The 17,486-nt window shown below is 44.6% G+C and overlaps 2 protein-coding genes across 2 annotated transcripts in view; one reads left to right on the forward strand and one right to left on the reverse strand.

Annotated features, from left to right (window-relative positions):
- Positions 1–652: 652 nt before the first annotated feature.
- On the forward strand, positions 653–6,247 carry CE1H17orf58 (chromosome E1 C17orf58 homolog). The gene is made up of 4 exons (XM_007088292.2): positions 653–938; positions 3,338–3,892; positions 4,136–4,327; positions 5,272–6,247. Exons 1-4 carry the CDS (start codon positions 863–865, stop codon positions 5,460–5,462), a joined length of 1,014 nt encoding a protein of 337 aa, XP_007088354.2. The 5' UTR covers positions 653–862; the 3' UTR covers positions 5,463–6,247.
- A 592-nt stretch (positions 6,248–6,839) lies between these two features.
- The window catches only part of BPTF (bromodomain PHD finger transcription factor), a 147,698-nt gene continuing 137,051 nt past the window's right edge, over positions 6,840–17,486 (reverse strand). Inside the window, 2 exon segments of the mRNA XM_042966712.1 lie at positions 6,840–11,390; positions 16,740–16,926. Of these exon segments, the coding sequence (XP_042822646.1) occupies positions 11,354–11,390; positions 16,740–16,926 (224 nt within the window). The 3' untranslated portion in view covers positions 6,840–11,353.

Here is a 17,486-nt window from a genome sequence, read left to right on the forward strand (position 1 = left end):
GAGAGAGAAAGAGAGAGAGAGACCGACCTACCTTTCTCGGGGAGAGGAGCCATCGTTAGAGACCTGGGAAGGTGTTTTCCTCATTTTTATCTCCTAGCACCTGGTTGGGTAAAAGGCACTCAGCATGGGCTTGATGAATCTAGCCAAGGAGATACCAATTTCAATTGAGAGAGAAGGAAAAAAAAAAAGAGAGAGAGAGAGAGAGAGAGAGAGAGAGAAAGAAAAAAAGAAAGGAAGGAAGGAAGCAAAGGAAAGGAGAAGAAAAGCTATTTTGCTTAAGGCTGTTTTTCCTTCTGGTTCTAGAATATAAAAATGGCATATATAGTAAAATAGTTTAAGCAAACCTAGGTTTGGTTCCTCTTAGAATCCCTGACACATTCCCGGATGAATTCTTCCCTGTCATCTTGAATCCCTTCCACAAGCCCAAGTTGTCTCCAGCACTAATTTGCCTATTTGTTGACTTAATCTGGCAAAAACTTCCTATCACTCATTCTCCCCCCACCCTGTCCCTTAGCCCCTCAACACCCTTATTCCCCCCACTTGCCACCCCACCCTCTCCCCACCCCCCACCCCAGTCCGCAAACCCACACGGGTTTCAGGTTTAGGATTTGATGTTGTCACTGCCCACGGACATTCGCAGGGACAACTTTGAGAGGCCATGTGCTCGTCCCCCCTTAGGAAGTGGAAGAAATCCCTGCAGCTCGGTTTTGTTCCAATGGTCTGTTCAGTGAGTGATTCCCGTTTCCCCAAAGGCTGCCCCTCATTAGCATGAACGGGGGTGGGGGTGTGGAGAAGGGGTGGGGGGAGAGAAAGAGCAAAAGCCCAGGCTCAGTTTTAGAGCCTGGGAACCGTGTCTACGAAAATGACAGCTAGAGCTTTCTGGCTCCTCTGTTTGATCGTTGGATCATCTCCCGAAGCCCCAGTGGCGGAGAGAAAAGGTAAGATCGGTGAAATGCTGAGTCCTGGGAGAGGAGCAGGGGTGGGGTGGGGGGTGGGGGGGGACTGGGGAGAGGGCGCGCTGAAGGGCGGGACGAGAAAGGGGTCAGAGTTTGCAGGAGAGGGGACTCCCGGTCCGCGTTCGTGTTCGAAAGGAGCAAAATGTGTCCCCAGGATTTTGTGTGTCCTGGCAGCCTTTTCGGAAAGAAGCCAGTTCAGCTACTGAAATGATCTCGAGCGAGCCGGGCAGGCTGGAGAAAACTTTGCATGTTAAGTAGTTGCTCCATCGCAGAGGAGGGAAAGTGTCAAAAGGGGTCGCGGCGTGCCTTTCGGGCGCCGTGCGGGCCGGGCTCGCAGGACGCGGCGGGCGGCGGGCGCCCCGAGGAGCGCGGGGTCCGCCCTGCGCCCGGGCCCGGGTCCCGCGGGCGATCCGAGGCGCTGGGTGCGCCCGCCGGGGCTGAGGGCGACGGGGAGCCCAAATCGGGCATTTCTCCCCTCTCACTGCAGCCCCAGCGGATGGCCCAGGGATACCTGAGTCTTTAAAACACACACACACACACACACACACACACACACACACACACACACACAAGTTCATGCATGAGATGAAAAATAAGTTACTGAGGGTATGAAACAGGGGTTCTCTGCAGGGAGAGGTTTTTGTTTTGCTTTTATTTGGATGTTCTCTTCGATTCACTATCTCTGGGAAAAATAGCTTCCGCACCTCACGGGGGCAATTTACTTTGGGTTATTTTTCCACATGGAAATTGAATGACTTCAGTGGCATTTAACCCAAATATCAGACAATCTTTCCCATGACAACAGATGGTGATATCAATGGGGAAGCAGTTGTGAGGTCAACAGTTGACAGTCAGGAATTGGATATCTACCAGAACTTTATTCAGCTGTGTATGGCACAGCGTTGACCGTAATGAGTCAGAATCAACCTCTCTGCAAAACATGAACTGTAACCAGCTATTACTGCTGGGTGAAAGCTGATTTTAAAGGAGATTGTCAATTGGGCAAGATAAATCACTTTAAATGAGGTGTTGCGAGAGCTGCGAACCGGCAGACCAAGCTCTTCAACGCAAGAGGAGAGAAATGCCAAAAACCAGCCGTTGAAACAACTGAAAAAGAAAAATAAAGACCGGTTCTTGTGCCTCCTTTGGAGGGGCACTGGGACCCAGGCAAACGGGGAGGTGATAATTGTGTAACCGGGCATGGAAGGTTGCCCAGCTCCCAGGCTGGCTGAAATTTGCTCACTAACCTGTCTGCAGAGCTGGGGGAAATCATTAATAATTCTAAAAATTTGTTCTCATGCCATAATCATTTAAGATATTTTTTTGTTTGTTGGTTTTCCTCCACCAAGGGCAGGGCGGGGAGGTGGGGGGGGGGGGGAATGTAAGTGATGTGTGTGTGCTTTTACACTTAACCAGGGACCTCTGCCTCCCAGCCATGCTTTAAAAATCTTTCGTAGCTGTGGTTTACTAGTATGTGGTGTCCAAGAAGCCAGATAAAAATCCACTCACAGAGACCAAGATGACAGTGTAAACACGGATGGGAAAACCAAATAGTTCTGTTGTCAGGGGCGCTCAAACAATTAGGAGAACCTGTAATATGAGACCTTTCCCCCTGGGGTTTGCTCTTGGTACTTTCTCAACAAACTGTACATAGCAAAAAGGCGGATGTTTACATATATATATATATATATATATATATATATATATATATATATATATATATGAAACGGCAAAAAGAGTTTGTTAACCACAGCCGTCAGTTGTGTTTAGTTCTTAGAACAGATAGGTTGGTGCAATTTTGAAAGCTATAGATTTGAAAAGGTTCCCTAACAAAATGCAATGTTCCCATGTGGTGAGAACTTCTTCCTTGGTTGGCCTCGGTCTCAGAGGGCAAGACCCTCACCTCGGTCTTCCTGCGGGGCCTAGGAAACCCGTGCTCCGCTCGGACCTGAAGCTGGGGAGGCTTCCCTCCCCTCATCACAGGGGCGCCTTCGTCTCCCCCTCGCGTTCCCTGTCCTTCACTTCCAGGGCTCCCGGCCTCCCCATCGCTCCTCTCGCAGGTGCCTGCTAAGTTTCTACGGTCCCCCATCTCTCCCCCCCCCAGGGCCCTTTCTCCCCCACCCCCGCCCCCGCCATCGGCCTCGCCCCCCCCCCCCGCAGCCTCGTCGGCTCAGCCCGCCTTCCCACCTCCCTCAACCTCCCCGGCCTCCCCACTCGGCCTCCCCAACCCTTCCCGCTGGGTCTCCCTCCCCTCTCGGCCCCTCCTCCCCTCCCTCCCGTCCCCACTCGGCCTCTCCTCCCCTTCCCACAGAGTCTCCTCTCCCCTTCCGGCCTCTCCTCCCCTGACGGCCTCCCCGGCCTCTCCTCTTTTTCCCCTACAGCCTCGCCGCCCCACAACAGGAAGCCCGACCCCGGCGGCGGCCCGAGCGCGGAGGAGACGCCGGGGCCCCGGGCGCAGCCGGTTCCCGAGGCCCCGCGGCGGCCGCGCGCAGCCGAGGCCGCTCCCCGCGCTTGGTCCGACCCGCGACGCCGGAAGCCCCCGCCGCCCGCCGAGAACCGGGCCGGCTTCCGGGAGGCCGCGCGCGCGCCCGCCGGCCCGCCGAGCCCGCGCCTCGCGCAGGCCGAGAACCGCGCCTCGCCGCGCCGCGTGCCCGCGCTGGAAGACTCCCCGCGGCGCGCGCGCTCCCGGGCCCTGCGCTTCCCGGCCGCGCGGCCGCCCGCGCGCGCCGCCGAGGATCCCGCCGGCCCCGCCCACCCCAACCGGCCGCGCGCCGCCGCGCCGCCCCCGGGGCCCGCGCCCGCGCCGCCGCCGCCGCCGCCGCCGCCGCCGCGCCTCAGCCTGCCGCGGAGGGACGCGGGACCCGGCACCGAGCCCTGCGAGCGCGCTTGCAGGACGGACCTGGACGAGCGCGAGTCCTACTGCGCGAGCGAATTCGGTGAGCCCCGCCCCGCAGCTCCTCCCGGGTCCGGGCTGCAGAGCCCTGGCCGCGAGGCGAGCCTCTCCGAACCCAGAGTGCCGGGCTGTGCTCGCGGACTCCCCTAAGGGCAGACCCTGGAGAAACCCACCCACTCGATCCTGCAGTCCTCAGACCCGTGTGGACTATTGCGTGGTGTGTGCAAAACTCACTGGGGAAAGAGAGGAAATGCGTTTCTCCAAACTCTTTGTTTTTTGAAAGCAGCAGTGAACGGAATCGTGCATGACGTGGACGTGCTCGGCACAGGGATCCGGCTGGTGACTCTTCTGGTGGACCGGGACGGGCTGTACAAGATGAACCGCCTGTACATCACTCCGGACGGGTTTTTCTTCCGAGTCCACATTTTAGCCCTAGACTCCTCCAACTGCAATAAGCCATGTCCAGAATTTAAACCTGGTATTGAAACTGATCTGACCACTTTCTATACGGACTTTGTCACCACGTGTAGCTTGGGTGCCACAGCCTCGTCTGTCGGTCACCCCAGTACCGGTGGGTGGGGGAGAGTACTCGAAAACGAATAGTTTGCAGCCGACAGGTATATATTTCGGTCACTCCGATTTCAGCTCCACCAGCCTCCCCCGTGCTTCTGGTTTAAAGGTGGGAACGGCGTGTTTTGGCACAAAGCGGGCACTCAGATTTCTTTGTTGACAAATGGAGTGATGAAACAGCGTTGCCAGAGGGATGCCTAAGAGGCTTTTCGGAAAAGTTTAGAAAAGTCTTTTTTTGGAGGATGGGGGGTAGGAAATACCCACTCCCACATCTTCCTAGAGGTGTGCTCTGGAAAATCCTCCTGATTGTGATTAAGACCTTTGTTTTGTCGTGTTGGCAGGTTACAGGCTGATTATCTGGTTATCTTCTAAAAGGTCACCAGACTGTTTCCACCTGTTGTTTGAGGGTGAAATGTCTGAGAATCAACATATGCAGCAAGATAATAGATTCAAGCTTAGGCTTTTTCCCCGGGTGGCTCAGTCCCTTGAGTGTCTGATTTGATTTTGGCTTAGGTCCTGATCCCAGGGTCCTGGGATTGAGCCCTGCTTCCAGCTCTGAGCTGAGCGTGCAGCCTGCTTGAGATATTCCACCCCCCCCCCCCCCCCCCCCCGGCTCACGGGTGCTCTTCTCTCACTAAAATAAAAATAATCATGAAAAAAGATTTTAGAGTAATGTCTACGCCCAACATGGGGTTTGAACCCACAACCCCAAAGAGCAGGAGTTGCACACTCCACCGAATGAGCCAGCCAGGTGCCCCAAGCTTAGGCATTTCTTGACAGTCTCAACATTTTCTGTTCCTTGGCTTTTAAAAGACACTGTGAATTTACATTTTGGTTACTTTTTTTTTTTAGGCAGCAGGTATATTGTGATGGGTCACATCTACCATAAGAGACGGCAGCTCCCTACAGCTCTCCTTCAGGTCCTGAGAGGACGGCTCAGGCCAGGAGATGGCCTGCTCAGGAGCAGCAGCAGCTATGTGAAGAGATTTAACCGAAAAAGGGATGGGCAAGTTCAAGGTGCAATTCACACCCAGTGTGTTTGAAATGTCCTTGCACTTCTGGATCATAAGAGACTTGGCTGTCAGCAACGAGACAGGCAAGGTCTGTCTTCGTGTAATGGGGTCTTCCTGTGGAGTGGGGCACACAGCTCCTTCGGGAAGTGATCGCGTAGTTCCAGCTCGAATCCTGAAATTGCCACTTTCTTATTTACAAAATGCTTCTTCCGTGGTATGCTTCTGAGCTGCCTGGCAAAGTTATTCAACTCTAGGGGCACTTACTCACACGGCTCAGATAACTGACCTGTCCAGTTAACAGATCACTGCTTCATGGTGTTTATTTTTAATTATTTTAATTTAAATACATTCTTCAGTAGAAATAGTTCACAAAAAAACATTTCCTTGATTTTAAATATACAACTTTGAATAGGTTATATCGCGTATCAAACCAAATTTCATACTAAAACCATCACATTTTAAATTCTGTACATAACAGTAAGTGCACTAGTCAGAAGACATATATGAAATGTCATTTAGATCAAACACTAGGGTCAGAGCTCAAGACAAGTATTAAAGTTTTACACTTAAAAAGTACTAACGGGCTTAATTCAAGCAGAATATTATTCAAACAAGTGTTCCTGATGTACCAAAATGTAAGAAATAGTTTGTTTTCATGCCTCCCTGCTCCTAAAACATATGTTGTGTGCCAAACTGGCAACACAATGTCTATCCCAATGCTAGACATGTTCTGGGCGTATCTGATGTCATTTTTCTGTTAAGACCAAGTATCATGTTTGTGTTTGTCAAGTAGTAAATCTTGCCTTGAAATCAGATCTTGGATGCACCTGTTTTGTTTGTTTTTTTTTTTTTTAGCCTCACTGAGCTCTAAAGGTTTAGGAAAAAGCCCTTCTCGAACTTACTCCAAAAACCCTGGAACCAATAGTCAATGACAGCTTGCAAATAAGTGAATTTTAAACACTTGCCGGTTGGTTTGCAAAAGGTCGAATCACTAGCTGTATTTAATATCGATTTTATACTGGAGTCCACAAAGACATTAACAAGTTTTTTTCAGAAGACCAAGCTGCACATCAGTTAATTTGAAACCTGTGGCTACAGACACGGATAATCCATGGTTGAAGCCATGGTTGCATGAGGGAAGAGAAACAGGAACTGAGCTGAAGGGAAAAAAAACCAGCCTATGTGGTCCTAAAGGAGATGCGCTCCGGGAGCTCAAGATGTGTCTTTAGACAGTCTTGATGGCACACGGAAGCACTGTATACATGAAGGATGTTGAGGCCAGGACGATAGAGCATCCACAAGGAAGTTAGCAGCAGTAGCGTTAAGATGTAACATCTGATTGTGTGGGAGATACTATTACCTGGTGTGTCCCAAACGGGGGGGGGGGGGGGGGGCGGGCGGGGGGGGGGTGCTGAGGGATAAAATAACATTGGAGAGGTTCTGACTATTCTGTGGTAAAGCGTTATTCAGGGATTTTTTAGAGAATTTTCCAAAAGTGAGTCTTGCTAAAACTTACTAAAAATCATGGTAGAATTGCTTCTTGGGAACGGATCAATTGCATTGTAACACCGGCTATCAGCCAGTAGAGTAAGCAGCAATTGAAGAGCTTCTGGCTGTTTTTTTTTGTTTTTTGTTTTTTAAGAATAAAGATTAACAGACATAAGTTGCGCCAGTCACAAAAACCAAAGCTGAATTTTTCAGCGTGAAAAAGCTAACTGGTAATCTCGACCAACGCGGTGGGGAAAATTGCAAAACGGCCAAACGGATAAATTATCGGCTGGATGGTTGGAAGTTAGAGTAGTTACAAGGGTTCTTCTATAAATAGCTTTGGCCTAAAAGGGAGGGGAACACATCACTTTGACAGAAGCCTGAGGGTTAGGGTTAGGGTTTGACTAGACCGATTTGATAGTTTGAGGAGTTTTGGAAACACACAAAACGGCAGAACTGTGTGATCTCTGTGACGCGTGGTCATACGGTTAGTGAGTACGTCCCGGCAAACACAAGCAGGCCAGCTTTTTAGGAGCTGCCCAGGGTTATGGCCGTCGTTCAAGACCAGGTTGCAACGAGAGACAAGTGAGGCTCCAGTGAGAGCATTGGTGGGCTGGGGGGGGGGGGGGGGTGTGTGTGCACAGGAGGTGGTAAGACGGAGAATCCCAAGTTGGGCAAAAAAGGTTAAGAAGAATTTCATTGGCCACAATCTGTAATTTTATGGAAAAATTTAAGTGGCAAATCCATTGTAGTTCCTAATCCTTTTGTCCTGATAGATTTTCCTTAGCACGTGTGTTTGTGCGCCAAAGACTAAAAGGCTATGTGTGCTGGCAGTAGTCTCTCAATAGAACACTCCATCGCCTTCGAGAGGAACTCGGTACCCTCCCTCCTTTGAATTAAGCTGTTAGAACTCAAGAAAAAAAAAGTACTTGTCTTGCTTTCAGGTCTATAAAAAAATATATGCCTTTTTTGGGTACTGACTTTTAAGTTTTTAAAAGACATCATTTGGCACTGTTTGTTTAAATTCCTTCAATCGTTCTTAAGGTGGATCAAACAGCATATATGCAGACACCTAAAAACTGGCCCACCAATTGCAATTACAATCCCCGTTTCAAGTCTGGGACTTTATTATTTAAAAAAATAGAGCTTTTCTTTCGTTGAATTTGGTCCAAATTGGATCAAATGGGGTGTGATCTTCTAAGAAACGTCTTTCTCAGTAGTTTATCCAGAAGTATCGCTCAGAATACTTCATATTATTACAAATACTTCTCAGCTGGCTCTTCCCCTCCAAACACTTAATAAGACACTGCTTTGCCCATGAGGTGGCGCCATTCTCACATTCAGGACTAAACTGGACGCCTCCCGGGAACGCCCTCAATCACGGAAAGAGCAGGGGCCGCCACTACCGCGCAGCTGTGTCTAGCTCAGCCCGTCCACGCACACTTAAAAGGTCACCACGAGGCCGGCTCCTTTAATATCAGAAACACACAAAGATGAATACAAAGAGGGAAAGAACATCGATTTACAGATTCTGGGAAGGTAGCTTATAAACAACAGCAAAATCTCAGGGTCTCTAACACTCCAGGCCATTCAAAATATAAAAAGGCATTGTTTTACTTTAGAAAATAGCTCTGAAAGTTCACAAAAAATTTTTCTTAACCTATTGCAGGGCATTAGCTAAAATACAAATCCCGCAGAATCTGGATGGGAGAAAAAAGCTTTACCGAGATTATGAAAATACTTACTATTATGAAATGTTTTCAAGGACTGTGAACTTGGCAGATGAGACCCCCAAGCACCAATACTTTTGGCCAAGGACACCTACTAGATGCAAATTCAATATATTTACAAGACGAAGTAGAAAAACCCTAACCACGTATCACAAACGTGCATTCTACTACTCGGACTATTGAAAGGAAAACAGCTACAATACGTGTATCTTATGGAATAGGAGGAGCCTGTCAGAGAATACTCGTAGAAAAGCAGCTTGTGAAATCCATTATATAAGAATGTATGTTTTTCAAAAATGCCTTTTGAAAGACTGAAGCTCTGTTAAGTTGATAAAACTATAAAATGCCTATTTATATGGTGGCAGAAATTGCCAAAGGCTTTGTTATTAAATGCACACACGAAACTAACAACTTCCTGGTCTGAGGATCCCCATAAAATTTACCTTTTTTTGGTACAATTTGGCAATGCCAATGGCTACAGAAAATATACCAACCAACCAACCAACCAACCACTGTTTCATTAGAAACTGCACCAAATCCAATGTCAAAAACATTACTTTATTTTTCTAGGATGAAACGTCCTATTACGTACAAAAAGAATTGCTGTTTAGAATTTGCCACAATCTGTTAAAAACATAGCAATCTATTGCCTACAGGTAGGAAAGTTCTTGCCGCAACAAGTTTTAAATGATTAAGCCCATATATATCTATATCTATATATATATATATATGAATAAATAGTACAGAAATACTGTGACGTGATGAGATGCAGAATAATTTTATAATTCATTAAACTGTAGGACTCTTGCATCAGCACAGTGCATACAACAGGTAACATTTTCTTGAAAAGTAAAAGGACAAAATAACCTGTAAATAACCTGTATTTGACTACTTCCGTGTTAGTATTTTAAGCAAAAACTGTTTCCACGTTTTCATATTGAGCAGTTAGTCTCAAGTTTGTAAGCAGAGCTTTAAGTGACGTTCGTATGTACAAAAAGGAATGGGCTTCTTGAGATAAAATGAACCCAGAACACCTGCACACCTGAGTCTGTAATAAGGAAGAACTGGGAACTGGAGCCACCTCTTTATTTTAAGAAACTAAGGTCTGGGAAAGGCTTTGCATAGCAGGGTGATATTAAACAGAAGGAAACTTTAAAAACATGATTAGACAAATTCCAGAAACTGGTAGGACAAAGCTAATGCGCATTAGTGCAAAATCTAGTAAAATTTTTGCAAAGCTCCACAAACCACCTACGGCAGATGTTACAGAAGCGATTATTACAACACAGTAACACAACGTGGAAGGGTAGAACCCCGAAAGGAAAAATCTGCAAAGTCTACCTTCCTCTGTTGTTTCCATCTTTTCCCATACTTGCTCACACTACTTTTTATGAGGAAAAAAACAAACGAAAAACCCCCCAAACCCAGACAACTCAACCGATAAACAAAAAATACAAAATGGATCATGTCCTCTAAAAAACGCCCTTCATAAAATAGAAGTAGCTGTCCGTAACTGCTGATTCGCCTGGTATGATATAACGTACACATGAGGGCAATGTGTATTTTGCCACATTACCTCTTTCATTAGTATGATCAATTGATACAACAGGATTAGCACCCCTGAAGATTTTTCTTGGATGTAGTGACAGTGGGCTGGGAATTCTAAAACGAAGGGCCACTATCATCCTGGAGAAACTCAGGTACAATGAAGTTCGTCGGCCTTTTGTTTACCTTGTGGCCCTCCCTTTCCCCTCAAAGGCTTACAGATAATCATTAGCGCACATTCAAAGACACCATCTGTGGGAGAAAAATGATCTCCATTTATTTTGTTTCATATACATCCATAGTTGAATTTTAATACAAAAAGAAAAAAAATTAGAATCTGACAAATGTTTACAAACAAGATACCTTCAAATAGATTTTACTCAGTTTAGCCTGGTGCAGAGTAAATGACAAATTGTACTGTTATATTCAAGGCAACAGAGTCTGTAGTCCAGGACCACTTAGCCCAACCTTTATGCAAGCTTAATTTTTATCTACCATGAACAATAAACTCATTGTTGATTCCCAGTTGTGTGTGTGTGTGTGTGTGTGTGTGTGTGTGTGTGTGTCTGTGTGCACATGTGTACATAGCAGCTCCTTTCATAGAAAGAAAAGACATCTAGAGGTCGTCTTGTACTTTTACCTACAGGAATCATGATAAGATACAGAATGGATTACATGTAACCGGGGCTGGATTTTATAAGAAAAAATAATTAGCTGACAAATGAGGGCAGCAATAAAAAAGCGTCTTTTTTGCAACAATAAATAAATACAGTCAAAAGTTTTCTGTGAGACTAAACCAGCTTCTTCACTGAAGAGCAGACGTGGCATTTCCATGGAGTTACACTTGACCCCATATTATCTTTTTTTCTTGCTTTCTTTTTTCTTTTTTTTTTCTCAATAAACAAAGTTTTCCCGCTTCTGCCACAATAGTAAAACCATTTGATCTTGACAAGATAATGGTGTCGTTGACTTTGCTTTTCCCTTGTCCGTTGGACAAAATTGGCCAAGAATATAATTGGACTGTTATGACCAATAAAAACGAAGTTTAGGTCAAGTCTTGTCAGGATAACCTGACTAAAAACATCTGGCTCCTTAATTTAAAATAGTTCAGACAACCAGATTCTTGCTGTGTTTTATGTTAGGTTAACACGCTGAACTTTAAGAAGCTGTAGACTGCAGTTTGTTGTTATGAGACCTACAGAATACAGAAAAAAGGGAACAATTAAGCACCCTTCATTTTTGAAAACAATGATGCTTTATGTGGATGCCAAGGTCAGTCTGTCTGGGGGAAGAAGCAGCCATGTTCTTTCATTTACCCTTGGCAAGCAAATATATGAGAACAAGTAAGAAACTGTTAACCTACAATAGAAATTTTCACTGTACACTGAAACATGATAGTTCACTGGAAAAAGCCATTATTAAAATATATATATATATATATATTCATCTAATAAAGATTATACATTTTTAGCCAATGGGACAGATAGAAACATTTACAGAGGCGTTACCATTGTGGTAAAGGTGTGCGTGTGCGCGCGCGTGTGTGTGTGTGTGTCTGTGTGTGTGTGTGTGTGTGTGTGTACGTACATGCTTATTTACATTGATTCGGGGAATATGAAGAAAAAATTATATTAAAAAAAAAAAGAAATAGCAGTATTAAAATCACATTTTTCTATTGAAGTCCAGAAAGTCTCCTCTCTAGTTTCACAGTTTTATTCACAACTTTCGTTAGTAAAAACCACACTCCTGCACAGCCGCCAGGACTAAGTCAGAGTGCGGTCTACTGCAGCAGTGTGGATAAATACAGCATTCCAGGAGTTTACAATTCTTAAGTACATTGTTCAACATGGCCGCTAGAATAAACCATTTACTACTGTACATATATTTTTAACATTAAAACATTAAATTAACTAGTATGAACTTTGTGGGGGGGCAATTTTGAATTAGGTAATCACGTGGAACAATAAAAGAAAGAGTGACCCCAACATCCAGTTCTGATTCCAGTTAAAAATTCAGACTAAAGATATCAGAATCTGTAAGAAAAGAAAGAACATGGATGGTATAAATGATGAATTGTAACAAAGCACAGTAATGAAAATAATGTGCGAACAATGCTAGAGATCATAAATTAAAAATGGGGAAAATATGGCAATGGAAATACTGGAAACCCGTAAATCAATCCCATTTCAATGAATGGCTACATGTAGGTTTCATTCTTAAATGCCTTAAATCTGGAAAGCAACAAAAAGATTCCTTAAAATCTCCTCCCATTTCATCTTATAGAATTGAGCAAACTTGTCGATTTGCTCCCACGTTCCTTAATGAAGATTATGTGAACTCAAATAAAATAAAAAGCTGCAAAAAATAAACGGGTGACAAGCTCTCGTAAGTGGCCCCTGTACTGTGCGGACCCAGCCCCTGGACCCCCTCCTTTCCCCAATTTCGTTGTTTCGCCACAAGCCCGCAGATGCTTTCTCCTCCTTCATCGGCAGCTGCTACCATTCCCCCTCTGGGTTCTGCCTGCAAGCCTGGCATGGCAGCAGGGTGGGATTCAAATCCCCCAGTTTCCACCTCACAGTTACTAGCAAAGGCTAAAGCCTTTCCAATTAAAAAAGGGCAACTATAGAAATTTAACTGGAGGGATAACTGCAAGAGGTACAAATAAAAAAGCAGGGAGAGACTGAAACTAAGTTGTGGTCCTCTTATCCCAATATTTACTCAACCTGAAGCCAAGGCTCCCTAGGATCAGTTACTTTGAACTGCAGTTCGTCGGCAGGTAGATTTCTCATGCTGCTATTTCTCGTTTAAGCAACTTCATATTGCTTAAATCCTGCTACAGCAAATGATAACTAAGCTCACATAACCATTTTCCCACCTCTCTTCTTGAATCCAACTTTTACTTCTAATTTTAAATTAAATCTAAATGTGCTTTGTCTACAGGTTGATTCTAAAAGCTGAACATCAACGCACTGTTTACATTATTGTAACTATGTAAATATTTTTCTCCTTGTGCCACTTACTCCTTTGCTAAGAGGGCATTCTTAGCATTCCTACACGACTTTATGGTTTTCATGGGATCTTGAATTGCCTTCCATTTTTCCCCTCTTGCATTCTTAAACTAGTAATTATCTAATGTATGAACCATTTCTCCCGCCAGACACCTTCCTCTTGAGAATGCTCCATTCTCCTGCTCCAGTTTGGACTCCCTGCTGCATTAGCCTGCTGTACCAATGTCGTCATGAGTTAGAGTGATTCATATTATTTTCCTGAACCGCTTGTTTCTTGGATCCAAGATCTTTTGTTTTCTTGAGTTATTTTGCTAGTGCACGTCGTAAAATAACTTGCAAAGAAAGGATTCACGGGAAGGAGTCCCTTTATGAGTCCTTCCGTGACTGAAAGTGGATTTGTTCTGCCCCTGCACTTGATTGTTTGGCTGGACACAGAATCGTAGGTTGAAAATCATTTTTCCTCAAACTTTTAGACGTATTCCTCCAAAGTCTTCCGGCGTTCCATGTTGTCAGAGAAAAGTCTGATACCCGTCTAATTCTTGTTGCTTTATAGGTTGTCTGTTTTATCTTCTTTAGAAACGCTGAGAAAAACTTCTTTTATCCTTGGCATCTGGAAATTTTACAATGATGGATATGTGGGATGGACTTTTTCCCATTTGTCCAGCTGGCTTATATGTTTACCAACTGTCCTTATCATTCCATACCCCTCCCACCCCACAAGAATGAAGCCCCAGAGGGATTCAATATCTGACGCACAGCAGGGTCTCAATAACCATTTGATGAATGAATGAATCTGTTCTGCTCGAACTTGAAGTCTCGTGCCTCTCATCAGCTCAGGGAATTTTTCTTGTATTAGTCTTTTGATAATTTATTTTCCTCAGTCTTCTCTCTTCTTCTTTTCTGGAATTTCCATTAAGTGAGTACTGGAAATGCTACAATGCATTTTCTTCCTTTCACATTTTTCATCGACTTGTCTTTTTGTGCTTTACATTGAGAAAGTCCTTGATTTTAACTTTCACTGTTTACAGTAAGTTTAGTTTCTTTTCTAGCCACTCCTTCTAACTGTTCTTTATTCCTAATATCCTTTTCGCCATTTTGTAGATTCAAGATCCTTTTTTTTTTTTTTTTTAAAGTAAACTCTACTTGCAACGTGGGGCTGGAACTCATGACTCCCAAGATCATGCTCTACCAACTGAGCCAGCCAGGTGTCCCTAGATTCACTATCTCATAAAATTTCTCTTGGGACATGATTAGAGGCTTGGTTTTTTGTTTGTTTTTTTTTAAGTTCTCTTTTATCTGTTCTGCTACACCCTGACCTTTCTCTTTTACGCTGCAAGCTTTCCTTACATATCTGGTCATCCCTGGCTATCTGTTCACACTGAAAGAGAGGAAGTTGAAGGACCAGAAAGGTGCCTGCGGAGCCCTATGTACCTGTGTAAGGCTGACTGGCAAGTGTTGCCTTCGATCAGGGTTTCTTAATTCCAACACTGCTGACATTTGGGGGCTGGATAATTCTTTGTTGGGGGCGGTCTGGTGCACGAGGACGTTTAGTCGCATCTCGTCAGCATTACTTCCCACCTCCGAGAGACCGACAAAAATGCCCCCAGGCATCGCTGAACATCCCGTGGGAAGTGTGGGGGTGGGCAAATTATCCCAGTCGAGAGCCACAGCTCCAGAGCGACGGGGCCGTGGACCCGACCAAACCTCAGGTCGGGGGACTTTACTCCGAGTCCAATTCTCTTCTGCCTCGTCCAGTTCTCTGCAGAAAGCTCACTCCATTTCTCCAGGGAAGAAACTCGTGTTCTTCCAGTGCTTCGGGCTGCCCGCACAGGGCTGTCTGGACACAGGTTACAAAGGGTGACTGGCCCGTATACAGATCTTTAACTCCTCTCTTGCCTTTTATTGTATTTTGGAGTCTTCGTGTTGGAGGCTTGCGGCAGGTGTACTGGGCAGCAAGCGGTCACCTCTGCTGAAGAGCCGGCTAACGGGCTGTGGCACCCCTGGCTTTGTCAGACGATCCTTTCATCTGCTTTCTGTCTTCTAGAATCTGTGGAGACCTCATCAGTAACATCTAGCATATTCTTCTCATATTCTGAGTTTACCCCTTTTTATTCCTTCATTATTATTTTACGAGGGACTTTACCATATTGAGTAAGTCGTCCTCTTCCACTTTAGGTTCTACGGCTAATGGGCTAACAGATAGGAGAGGATACAAATGGGAGTTTCAGACATTCGGGAAACTCTCTTCGTTCTTGGTCTAGAGCCTGCCTACCTACCTGGTTTCCTTCCTTCCTCGCCTATACTTTTGATTCCCTGGGACACCTTGGCTAGGCTTGTCCTTCACTTTTAGTTTATGTAAACGGATTTTAAAATGCAGTTCTTGATCTACCTTGCTGCAGGACAAGGAGAGAGACAACACCCTGTGGATTTTCCTCAGAAGAAAATAACTAAGCTCAGCACTGATTCTTACACTTTGATATGCAGAGTTCACTAGATAACAGAGATGCCCAGGCCCCAGACCAGCCAAGATCTACCCAGTCCGAGTACCGAGGGAGGATCAAGCATGCAAGCTGGTGGATGGGGGATGATGGTGAGTAGTGAATATCAGGGCTACAAAGTGGTGGAAGTTATCACAGGAAAAGAGAACAGGGCCCTGTTGGAAAGAAGAAAGTCATGGGCTTGAGAAGGGGAGACTGAGGTTCAGAAACAAAAGGCACAAAGATGCTGTATCTGAACACCATGCAAAGTTGCTCACTGCTTCTGTGTTACCGGAGGTTCAAAGTAAAGGCCGGTGGACTTAAAGTCTAGTTTTGCTCACAGGAAAGATACCCAGAGAAATAAAACATTTTATGATTTCAAAGATACAGCAAGCATAAATTAAGGAGAAAGTGCTTAAATCCCCTTTCCTAGTCTTCTCCTTACTCTACCCTACAGAACAGTAATTTTTATGCTTTGGTAAACTCAGTAAGGGCAAGAGCTCTGTCTTGCTACTAAATTTTTATGTGCCCCATGGCATGTTTCTTTTTTAAATATAAATACATATTTATTTAAATATAAATACATATTTATTTAAATATAAATATATATTTATTTAAATATAAATATATATTTATTTATCAAGTAAACTCTACACCCAACATGGGGCTTGAACTCACTGCCCCGAGATCAAGAGTCGCACGCTCTTTCGACTGAGCCAGCCAGGTGCCCCTGCTCCGTGTGGCATTTGAGAGAGCATCTTGCATTCTATAAGCATCTGATAAGTGCTTTTTTATTAAAAAAAAAACAAAAAACAAAAAAACCAAAAACTTTACTTTTCAGCAGATCACAAACTCAGCAACTTCTCGTTACTGAGTCTGTCCTCTTGTCCTTGGCAGTGTATTGTAATGCTAGAGTCTTGATTTTTTTTCTTTTTTAACGATTCTTGATTTCAAGGTTCAAATTTATCACAGACTGCACTCACTGGCTGATCTAGACAAAAACAGTAGGAAGAACTGGAGGAACTGGGTTAATTCAGAACACGGAACGCATCTGCTCACCTGCTAGCCTTGAATCCTTTCAATTTCTGTACAAAGAATGATTCAAGAACTTCTGCACATTGGTAAAAAGGCGAGTCGCTAGGATTGTAGTAACGACAGTTATCAAAAATTTTGGTCATGTCTGCCACAAATTCCGTCAGCTTTTCATAATACCGTCTTTGTACTCTTTCTTCCATGGTGGCGAGGTCTTAAAAACACAAAACAGAACATTTTTAAAGCTTTAAGGCAGTTCCAATGTGAATACTGCCCACAGTTCTAATAAGAATATAGGTTTCCTGCCCCAGCAGCCCCTGAAACCAAGCTGATTTGCCACTGGGGACTGTTCAGCAATTCATGAAGAAAAAAGGAGCACTTCTCCAATTTTGGTTTTGATTGGGGGAGTCTAAAATATAAACCTTGGCTACTATTAAGAAGGTTCTTTTGATTTCAGTTAACGAGAGAACAGCTCTTCATTCAGTTGGGTTGAAATAAAGGAAACTACACCCACACGATCAATACACATCTAAGCACAATACATTTTTACATGCAAACAATTATGTGTATTACATGTACAAAGAGGAGGCAATCCAAAATTAAGACCGAAATATCTTTGGGGCTTTGTGATACCTGTATTAGATTTTAATACCATCATTTTGCTTTCTTTATTAATTTTTATTGTTACCTTATATTGGTGGCAAGTGACACTTTAACAACAATTTTTGTAATGGTTTCATTTATTTTTGAGGGAGAGAGAGACAAGAGTGCAAG

The sequence above is a fragment of the Panthera tigris genome, chromosome E1, assembly GCF_018350195.1.
Source record: "Panthera tigris isolate Pti1 chromosome E1, P.tigris_Pti1_mat1.1, whole genome shotgun sequence".
Lineage (NCBI taxonomy): Eukaryota > Metazoa > Chordata > Mammalia > Carnivora > Felidae > Panthera > Panthera tigris.

Excerpts from the sequence above, each read along its gene's own strand:
- CE1H17orf58 (XM_007088292.2), top strand. The coding sequence starts at position 863 with ATGACAGCTAGAGCTTTCTGGCTCCTCTGTTTGATCGTTGGATCATCT. Across the intron at positions 939-3,337 it reads CCCAGTGGCGGAGAGAAAAG|CCTCGCCGCCCCACAACAGG; the intron begins GTAAGATCGGTG and ends TTTCCCCTACAG. Across the intron at positions 3,893-4,135 it reads CTACTGCGCGAGCGAATTCG|CAGTGAACGGAATCGTGCAT; the intron begins GTGAGCCCCGCC and ends TTTTGAAAGCAG.